At 39.0% G+C, this 11,642-nt stretch overlaps 1 protein-coding gene across 1 annotated transcript in view; it reads left to right on the top strand.

The window, feature by feature from the left end:
- The window catches only part of ctbp2a (C-terminal binding protein 2a), a gene marked incomplete in the record, with an annotated part of 51,026 nt that overhangs the window by 20,916 nt on the left and 18,468 nt on the right, over positions 1-11,642 (top strand). The window contains 1 exon segment of the mRNA XM_037679816.1: positions 6,969-7,123. Coding sequence (XP_037535744.1) covers positions 6,969-7,123 — 155 coding nt within the window.

Genomic DNA, 11,642 nt, shown 5'->3' with positions numbered 1-11,642 from the left:
GAGTTTCCCTCCTGAGTCTTCTAGTTTATGTAAGTGTTGCTGCCACATCAGCTTATTGTTTTGTTACTTTTTTATTCGTCATTAAAGTATTTAGTTTTTTAATCTGCCGAGTTGAGTCCTGTCTGCACTACTGGGTTTGTTCCTGTCCACCAAACCCTGACACTTTTTAATTAATACAAGTGATGGATGGTCCATAATTCCTAGAAAATAGGAGCTAGAGACACAAAATTTTCTGGGTTAGAGAGCAGCTCTCAGCTGATGACACCCTAGAAATTTGAAACAGATTGCATTGTCCTAGGGCAAGCTGTAAGGCCCTAAAGTTCAAGGCCTGTCATGTGATTTTGGCTTTTGTGCTTCCTATAGGAGTAACTGAGGAAGATGAGCCTGTACCATTGTAAAGATCTGGTTAATAGAAATCTATCAAGCCCGCTCTCATCTCTGCGAGCTTCCTAGAAGTCGTAGAGCAGCCCAGAGTGTGTGAATGGAGGCCTCACACACAACAGTGCAAATAGACATGGCCTCTGTGCATGATGTCGTGCATGTGCAGGCCTGAAACTCTCCAGGCTCCTTCATATGTTTATGTTTAATGTATCCTGTACATTTTAGGATATTGGCTTATTCCTTAAGGAAGTTAAAGCTTTGAATGTGAAGCTTGCTTTATTTTTCTGTAAGCACTTAGGGAAGAAGGATGTTTCTTGCATACGAGAACATTTTGGGTCACAGCTTCCCGTAACAATGTCCTACAAAGATGATCTTGTACCATTGTAAATACCTGGTTAATAGAAATCCAACAAGCCTTCTCTCATCTCAGTGCATGTTTTCTACAACCCTTAAAATGCCGTAGAGTGTTCTAATCATGGGTTTCCTTAGCCTTAACATGGGACATTTAAGTGTCACCCATGCATGCTGTAGTGAATGCACAGACATGAAACTGTGTAGGCCCCTTCATGTATTCAAGCTTAATATACTATGTAGATTTGAAGCAGTTGAGTTATTCTAGAAGGAAGTTATACCACTTTGAATTTTGTAGCTCTTACTGCGTTTTTCAGACTACAAAGCACACTGAATTACAAGGCGCAATATGAATAAACCGGTCTGTTTTCATATCTAAGGTGATAAGACTCACTGTTGATTTTCAAAAAATTAAAGGATTGTAAATGCTAGGTTTAAGACTACTAGGTTTAACACTTTCCTTTTTGATAAATCGTATAGTTAGGGTTGGTTTCTTATGCCACTATAGGCTTAAACTCAGGGCTTAATTTGTAAATTGATTGATGCCAGAACAGCGGGTGGGCCGCAGTGTGTGTGGGGCTCATTTGGGGGGTGGGGATCTGTGGGTTCTCCCACAGAAAATTTTGAATAACAGAGATACCATTTCCTGGAATCTGGTGTATTTCAACAGGTTGTTAAACATCAATATTTGCCTACAGTTGTAAACACTAGGTTAAATTACTGTTTTGGAGAGCAACAGTAGGTTGTGTGTGAATAGAGCAACTCTGATTCTGTCAGATGTCCTAACCCCCTCCCCTCACATCATGGTTCTGAGCTGAACTCTTCTCTGCTAAATCCAGTCCTGGTTGTTGCTCCTGCTCCATTCTCAAAGTGGCACCTTTTGAAGCACCTGAAGGCTTCTATTCTTGGTTGTTGGACAGTCCATCTATCCATCCATTTATTTTATCAAAGTAAATTGGACTGTCTTTGACATTTTGATCACTGTTTTTATTTTGACAAATAAGTGCCGTTGTTTTAAAACGTGATGTAATGTGAATAACATATCAAACATTTCTCGTGTTGTATTTTTTATTTATTTTACAGTAAGCTTTTAAATTTTTTTTATGTCTGAAATATATGCAGGAGTTCAGACACCAGTAGTTGTGCAGGTGTTGTATAGAGCTGTCTGGAGATGCTGCACATAACGTGCACTGTCTGCAGGGCGTGACGCAGAATGTGTTGGTTGAAGACACTTAAATCCTTGTGGGACATGCTACAAAGGGTGTTTTTCAGTGCACAACACTGCTGAGGAGGGACAATGAGAGGAAGAATAGAGAAGGATTCTACGTAGCACCTCTGTGTATCTGTGTATAAATGTGACCATCCTGTCACTCCGTCCTCACACCCCCTGCCTCCTCTCCTGCTCTCCTCCCAGCCTGGAGCTGAGTGAAATGGGTGGAGTGTCGGCTTCACCCAGCACCAGCCTGGGCAGGAGCGTGTGAGCGAGCCCGGTGTGCTGTGGCTGGAACATCCACTTCACAGACTGGATAACATTTTCTCTCGTATTTTTAATTAATAATCAAAATAAAAATTACTTTTAGGGGCAGAGATTTGAGTTGCCAAAGTCGATCAAACAGTTACTGGAACATAGCATATTGCAATAATGTGGGAAGTGTTTATAAAGCCTTAATGTAGATATATAAATACTAAAATAAACTACTACTTACTACAACGACTACTACTTGTTCTACTATCTCTACTTTGTGTTTTTTTCACTTATTGTGTGTGTGTGAGAGTGTGTGGGGATCTGGGAATGGAACCTCCACAATATACAAGGGACTATTGTATATGAATAAAATGAATTGTATTGAAGTGAACTAGGCAGAAAAATTAAACTTTAGAATTGCATTCTTGGAGTCAGGTCGCACTTATACCCTGTGAGCTTGGTACAGACTGGTGCATTATAAGGGGGATCAAAGGAGCCTTCAAATGTGCTGTGGTACTTTGTTGCTGGTGATAGGAAGTAGCTAAAGCTACAAAATTTGAACTGGGGTATGTTGGAAGCACATCTAACACATATCCAGTGTGAAATGTGATGGAAAAGCATGTGAAAATGTTGGAGTTACAATTGGTCCTTTTCAACATTGTACGCAGAGAGTCCTTGGACTCTGGGTGGCAGCTGCAGAGTGTGATTTCCTGTCCGGAGTGACACAAATTTCCCTTTGTTGGATAGGAGTAGGACCCTCATGGAGCCAAATAGTGCCTCGAGATGTGTCCTGTGCTTATTTTTTCACAATATTGCACATCCAACTGGCTTTTGAGTGTGCTTTGAATAGCCACAAGCATTTTATTCGTTTTTTTGGTGTCCTTAGGGTCAAAAGTCATTAGGTAGCACCCTGGGTCTTGTATTATTACAAAAACCAGGGTATGACAAGAAATAACTTTGGACATGGAACACCCAGACACATTAACATTTAATGTGACATAGTTTGGTGGAAATGATGGAATCCCAGTGAATGTGAAGGTTCTAGGTGCTTGCTAAGGGCTTAAAGGGCCATCTGAATATTTTTGTGTGAATGTTTGTGTTATTCCTGTTTCTGCCAGGATCACTTACAAAATTTATCTGCTCACCTTCCAATGCTTATACGGTAATGCACCATCTTATTTAAAAGAACTTCTCACCCCTCATTGTCCTTCACACACTCTGCTCTTCCAACACTCATCTTCTTCTCACTCCCAGGTCTCGATCCTGCACAACAGGAGACCAGGCTTTCTCCTGCGCTGCCCCTCGGCTGTTGAACGCCCTGCCTTCATATCTGAGGGCTCCACAGACCGTGACATGTTTTAAAAAGGGTCTTAAAACCTTTCTTTTTACCCAGTTTTTTAATTCATTTTACTGTACTTTTTTTAAATTCACCCATAGTTCCTTTTTGATTATTTCATCAGCATTTTGTGCATTTTAAGTTTTTTTTTTATGTGTTCATTCTGAGGCGTTATCCTCCTGGTTGTTTTGCTCTCGGTTGCTTTTATGGTTGCTTTTATCCTGCTGCTATCTGATGTTCACTTTTTGTGACACTTTGAGATTCACTGTGAATGTGAAGTGCATTATAAATAAAAGTTATTATTATTATTATTTATTACAAAATCCACTGTATAAACAGTCATATTAATTAACATGAAACACCCAGACACACCAAAAAAATAACAATATAATTTATATTTGATTATATTTTGAATACATTGTATCAAGTGAAGACCTACCACATGGGCTGTCATGCAACTAGGAAGCTGAAATTCACCAAGCAACTTCATCTATAGGAGCTTAAAAGACCTTGTAAATTTCAAGCATTTACCTTATTGTAGCGGGACGTTGTTAGTTTTTTTTTATTTGAAGGTCAATTTTTATTTTTTTAGCTGCCTAAAATGTATTGCATACACACCAAATTGTAATCAAAATTCCAACAAGAAAAAAGGCTGATGATTTCTTGTATGTTTCACAAAGATTTGTTCAGTGGTTCAAGTGATAATTTTTAAAAGGTACAAAGATTTATTTGGCTTAAGCTGAACATTTAGGACTGACGTGCACCAAACTTTTACCTGTTCTAGAAGCAAATGATATGATGATTTCCTGAAACCCATGTTGTTCATTTGAACTGAAACTAATTGAGCCCCATAGGCAGAGTCCCATTCACCAGACACTTGCTGATGACCCCCTCTCCCAGGCCTGGCTCCAGAGTGGGATCCCAGTAATCCACATTCAGCAATCTCCTTGATTTTGTCTGTCCAAACAATTTTTTTTTACCACAGTTGTTGATCATTTGAACAAATAAATTATTTGGATGTTTGCTAAGAAATAAATTAGCATTGGTAGCAATACAATGGCACAACTGGTAAGGCTGCTACCTCTCAGTGAGCAGGTTACCCTAGTTTAAATCCTCATCCAGGGGCCTTTCTGGGTGGAGTTTGCATGTTCACTCCATGCATGTGTGGGTTTTATCTGGGTACTCCGGTTTCTTCCCACAGACTAAAAACACGTATGTTATGCTAATTGGTAACAATTATTATCCCTGTTAGTGAGTGAGTGAATGGTTGTTTGTCTTGTTTGTCTCTATGTGGCCCTATGATGGGCTTGTGACCTGTCCAGGGTGTATCCCGCCTCTTGCACAGAGATTGCTGTTTATAGGCACCAGCAACCCCACGACCCATAATGGAAGACGCGAGTAAAAGATAATGGATGGATAAAATAAATTGTCAGTGGTGTCCTGAAGTAGGTCAGCTATTGTTAGACTGACTGACTGTGGGCTGGAGAGTAAGTCAGAGGCATTGATGCTATGAATATAACAGATGGTCTGTACACAATCAGTGTTGGATTTGGACTTGTGCAATTATTTATAGATTAAAACCCTTGTGAATAAATTTACTAGCTAAATAAAAGAAATAATTAACTTTAAAAATATATACTATGATGAAGTCCAAATGCCAATGGTCAATATATTCATTCAATTGTCTAACTCTGTTCTGCTATTTTTCTCATGAAATAAATTTGACAGCTTAAATTTATCAAAATGTAGTGGGACATAAGTGATAATGTACTGTGCATCACCACTGTCATATTTTTTATTTGTATTTCTTGTTAGTTTCTTTTACTGTGTTGTAGTCCAGGTTCTCAAATGGTAAACCTAATAATGAGGTTACCTTGGTAATTAAGGCACAATTTTGTGAGAAAAGGGACTAGATGAATAAGCAAGATAAGAAACTATCCCATGACATTCCTTTAATTTAGACCATACACAATATTCCACTGGACATATATCTTTTTTGTTTGAATGTAATTTAATTTAATTGGCTTTTTTGTGGTACTATATAAAATTTTATCAAGGTCAAGTTGTCTTTTTTGTCATTTTTTGTCATTCATTTATGGTTTTGTTATTGTTTTAAACATTTTCTTTTAGATATTTAATACATAGACAACAGCTGATTTTTCATTGTACTCATAAAGAATTAAAGCAACTATAAATCACCTGTAAATTTTGTATTTGGAATAAATTAGTAATTGGATATTCTAATGTTAATGACATGCAGCAAATGCATATTGATCAATTCAAGGAGTTCAGTTAATTTACTTTTTGTAGCATAATTACTTAAATGCACATTGCTATACAGACCATGATAGGTGGAGATATGGAAATAGGAATATATTTTAATAAACTGTAAGCAAACAAGTCCAAAAAGTTAATGTAAATCACTAGAGTATTTAGTATACAATGCTTTTGACATGTTAAAATAGTATTTGAAAATATAGTGCTGCTAATTTGCTGACACTAAGATTATAACTTTCAAAAGACAATATTTTTTATCAGTTTTTTAGAACAGTTTTCATTTTTGCTTAATCCATGTGCCCATTCATTTGTTTAAATTTTTTACATCAGGCAAAACATGGGCTACTATGTGGTCCTACTTATAGTTTAAGTTTCTATTTTATGATTCTTTATCATCAGGCATTACATAGGCCACCTATGAAGTTTAATGCAGTTCTACACACTCCCACTAGGGACAACATTGAGGTATACACAGATTTTGTGGGGAGGCGAGGGGCGAAACCATACACATACACAAAAAAACCTATTTTAGTGACTTTTTGGGACGTTTGAGATTTTTGGATTAAAATACATTTTGGAGCGTGCTGAATGCGATTATAAGGTTCTCTAATTGGGGACCGTGGTTTTGGTCCCCACTTGCCAAGGTGTCCCCAAATGACTGGTGTGTAAACGTGTTCACGACCCCAAATATAACATAAGCAAACGCACACACACACACACACACACACACACACACACACACACATGCTCTTGGGCGCACACACTAAAGGCCTGCTGGCTCTTGCGCAGTGATAGGATAATGGAGGTGATGACCTCATGGGGTGAAAGGACCTGTTGCCTGGTAACAGTGTGGATAACAGTGAGTCAAGAGGGTGGTCATGGCATCAGTGTGTGTGTGTGTGTATGCAGGATATCGACCCCTGTTGTCAGGTGAGGGAGATTATGACAGTGGCTTAAAGTAGAAAATGCTCCACTGAAGTTCAGAGGGTATCGATCAGGTGTGTGCACCTCACAGCACCCCCCCCCCCCCATAAAAACAATCTGTGGACACACTTCAACTGCTGAGATGCAGGTTCTACATGTTAATGCCTTTTCTGCAGCTCACTTTGTGTGTGCCACATATAAATAATTGAGTGCCTCTTTCTTCTGTCTCTGCAGGTATTCGGCCCCAGATTATGAATGGGCCTATGCACCCGCGCCCCCTGGTGGCGCTGCTGGATGGGCGCGACTGCACCGTGGAGATGCCCATCCTCAAAGACTTGGCCACCGTGGCGTTCTGTGATGCCCAGTCCACGCAAGAAATCCACGAAAAGGTATCAGAACAGATTTTGATCGTTTAGGAAATGCAGCATATATTGTTACGGCTGGGTCATGAAACACCAACTGTGAGGTCTTAATAGTAAAAGTGATCAATGTTTATGGGAAGCAAAGAAACCTTGAAAATGATTCCCAATAGAACATTTAGCCTTAAAGGGATAGTCTATTCATTTTTGACGTGATGTTCTGTCAGTTATCAGTAGTTTGTACCTTATCAGCTGTGATGTCACTCATAGAGAACAGAGAAATAGGCCAGCCTAGGCAAACGGCTATCCAAACAAGACCCTTTTTTTACACCTCACGAAACTGAAATAAATTCAAAAACTACTGGACTATGCATTTAACTCTTACAAATAAATACAAATATTGGGCATGAATGCATAAGGGCTTTTATATATAATAAGGTTTGTACAGTTCAGCTAAATAGTCAGGGTCACACGTCTTAGCAGCTTTGATTTTGTGGGTCAAAAGCAGAAAAGTTTGAGAACTGCTGATTTAAACCAGGAGTGGGCCTCAAGAGCAGTGACAGCCTGTCTGATTGGCAAATTATAACTTTGGCATGCATAGGGTAAAAATGCATGGCATTCGGAATATTAGTGTGGGATATACTGCAGTTCATGCAGACATACAGTAGTCCCTCGTTTATCACAGTGGATCTGTACCCTGAAGCCCTGCAATAAGTGAAAAACTGTAAAATTGGGATAGTAGAACAAGTAGTAAGTAACAGTTTATTTTAGTATATCTATCTATCTATCTATCTATCTATCTATCTATCTATCTATCTATATATATATATATAAAGGTGTTTTAAACTCTTCCCATACTCTTGCAATATTCTAAACAATGTTTCTAGATGATCTAAAAGAGCACAGAATGTCATGATTTCAGCTCTGTGCCTAGCTAGAGCTGTCATCTTTAACCCAAACTCAGAGCCCGGCCCCGCTCGACCCGGATTCAGACCAAGCCACGCCATAATAATGTGCTTAATGTGTGGGCCAGGTCGGTGTTAGGCTTTTTATTGCGTCAAGTACATGCGCAGCCGACGATCCACTATATGCAAGCATGGCTTGCCATACTGCACTTGCTGCATGCGACCATTTGACCGTGCGCTGACCGGCCGGTTGAAAGAGGTTAAAAGTTCAATTAAGCTTCAGATGGACTACTGCCAGCGATCCATCGCCCAAATGGGCATTCATTCAGCCACCGCACTCAGCGGACACGAGCGGCCGACGACCCAAACAGGTGAAATCCAAAATATTCGACATGTCAGAGCAGGGTTCAATACAGGCAGAAACAGGGGAAGCATTTAATGCGCTTTGATGGCTCCTCAGCTCCAATCCTGCCCCCTCAGCCGCTCGCGTCCGCCAACCATTAATAATAGTCGGTGGTGTAAGCAGCCACAGCTTAATTAAAAATGTCGGGGGGTGGGGGCGGGGTTCGTGTTTGAAACTGTAATTACTGTTAGTTTGTCGGATCGGGTGGGGTTCAGAGATGATGGCTGCGGGTTGGGGTCGGGTGGGTTCGAATTATTTGGACCCGAGCGCAACTCTACTCTCAGCCATCTGCAAGCATTTTTGGCCACGCCCACTTCTCCGCTCTGCGGGAGAACAGCTGATCACGCGAAGTAGCAAGGGATTACTGGATATAGTGTGTGTATATACATATATATTAAATGTATGTACCGTTATATATCTTTAGTCTGCTTTTAAAATGAAATATCCCTACATTCTCTTTTACTAGGAACATTAACCCAGCTCATCATCATGCACCTAAATTACCCTATATATATATATATATATATATATATATATATAATTACACAGCAAAGTAAAACGAGACAAAAATCACTTATTTTTGTTGTCATTGTAACTAGTCTTCCGATATGGATGTTTACCGTCTCAGAACATAATGAAAATGAGACGAGTACAAACTTAAATGATTACGTTGCTGCATTATTTATTTACCGTGAAGCCAAAGATGTTGAGGCGGTGTTTAAAGAGCAGAAGCAGCTACATGTTGCTAATCAGACATGCCGGATTAACTGAGCGTCGAGAAGAGCGAACTCTTTTATGAAGGCGGAAAACGCTGCAGTTTTCTGTTGATGTGTGTTTATTAACAAGAGAGCAGGAACTAAAGTTAGGTTTAAAAGATTAAAAGAAAGCTGATTTTATTATTCACTGCTGCTTGTTCATAAAGTTGATTCTTCTACAAATTATTTGTTTATATCTAAAAGTAGCATTCAAAATAAAGTATTTTTAAATAAAACTAGCATTTTTTGAAGGTATGTATGTCACCTGCCACCTTGCATGCTAGAGTTTTAAACAAAGATTTTGGACAATCTTCTATTACTCTGAGTATGTGTTGGGGGTGAGTCTCAGCTACTACCACACTAAATGTTAGCTCAGTATCTATAAAATGATCTGAGATTCAGCAATTTTTCTTCTCGCTAAATTTGATTAGCTGTGGAAGCCATCTTAAAAGTGAATCTCTTGTAGAAGTGCATCCAACAAGTGTTTTCTGAAAGTTTCATTAAAATCTACTCCGTGGTTCTTGAGATATTTTGCTAACAGACAGACAAATGAATACAAGCACAAACTCCCATACACACAGAAACACGATCGCCCGCCTTTCGTGCTGTATCTGCACGAACTTCACTCTAACATGTCGAGCTGTCACAGCGATCCTCGAGCTGTTTAGCGCAGAATAATCAGCTCTGTCCTCCTTCTAGGCCTCCTCCTCCTCCCTTGTAATGTTTTAATAATATTTCAGCCCACTGACTCGTCCCGCGCTCCCAGTACAGCTATAATGGTTTCATCGCTGACGCTAATCCCACTGTGAGCTGAAGAGCAGCTTTGTTAAATAAAGAGGAGGAGGAGGATGGTAATAGAAATCCAGCAGAATTGTTCTCAGCCAGAGTGGGTGAAACATTTTTCTTGTTTTACTGTCTGTGCACCGGAGCCAGCAAGCAGCAGTTTTTACAATCCAAACTAAAAGGTTTGTAGTTTCATACTCGTGGAAAAGTGAAAAGAAGCGGACCAATTCATGTTGTTTTAGTTTGAGAGAAAATGCTGCCTCCAGAAAGAGTAAAAATAAATAATTTAATGACTAATTTACAGTTAGAACCGACCAAAAGACACCACATTAAATCTGAAAACAGAGGAAAATCCAAAACAAATAGCTTTTTTTTAGCTTTTTATTCGCAACACTTGACTATGGTAATCAGTTCAGTAAAATGATCTCGGTGTGGAAAGTGTCACACAAACAGAGGGCCCATCTGGAAGCATCCATGTTGGCTGCAGTCCCACAACTCTAACTACACAACGAGGCCACACATATGCACAAACTCTCCAAAACCTCTTGCAAGAACCTCACCAGGCCACGGCGAGCAAACTGGATCCCACTCATGTTGTTCTGTTGTTGCAGCCTTGACGGTTTCAAATGCAGTAGAAGAAAAGACGGGACTGAAATGGCAAAAAACTAAATATTTAAATACTTGTAATTTACCTTATTGCTTGTCAGCTATTTGACATCAGCGTTTCAATGTCCACCATTCATGGGATATACTAAATTAAAAATTATGTACAAGATTTATCACTGACAGTTAGTACTGTCCTTGGAAAGATAAAACTGACTTTAAAAATAATAATAATAGTAATCAGTAGTATGCGTTCTACGTCTTTGACTTCATTTCTTCAATAAAAACTGCTGGTGTCTATTTTAGTGAAAATGAATTAGGTGCATGTTGTGATTTAACTAGATATATGTTTCCTGAAAAATTCAAATTAGAACATTTAATAGTCTTTTTACAGCAATTTTAGTGTAAGCTGTTACAGAATATCAGCAGTTTTAACTAGCATTTATTGAAAACTGCTGTCTTGAATGCCAACGTTTTAAACAAAGATCTCACGGGATCTGTTAGTACTTGGAATATGTGAGGATGACTCTCAGCTACAGTTACATCAAGTTTGAGCTCAGTCTTTGTAAAAGTTACTGGGTTGCAGTCACGTTTGTTTTGTCCCCCATCGCGGCGCAAAAAGGGGGGATTGGAAATACCATAATGTCTGGACTGTTGAGGGCACCTGAATATAAACCGCACCCACTAACTTTAAAAAGAAAGAAACGTTTTGTACATTTATAGGCCGCACTTGTGTATAAATCGCAGGTGTCCACGTTGTAACATGAGATATTTTCACAGAAAGTTTTTTTAAAAAATTTATTAAGGACATACACAAATATACAGCAAATGTTTATTCCTGAACTGTGCCTGTAACACGGCTGGTAAAAAAATAAAAACATTACAGTAGCCTACCAGGAAAAGTCATTGATCACTATCTTCATCTTCCTCCTGCACACTAAAACCACTAAAGTCGTCTTCTTCATCCATCCATCCATCCATCCAACCATCCATCCGTCTATCCATCCATTATCTTTTTGCCTACATCTTCCTTTTTGGGTCACCGGGTCTCTGGTATATATATATATATATATATATATATATATATATATATATATATA

Source organism: Nematolebias whitei, chromosome 1 (assembly GCF_014905685.2).
Source record: "Nematolebias whitei isolate Nwh7 chromosome 1, NemWhi1, whole genome shotgun sequence".
Taxonomy (NCBI): domain Eukaryota; kingdom Metazoa; phylum Chordata; class Actinopteri; order Cyprinodontiformes; family Rivulidae; genus Nematolebias; species Nematolebias whitei.
This window is presented reverse-complemented; position numbering and strand designations above follow the sequence as displayed.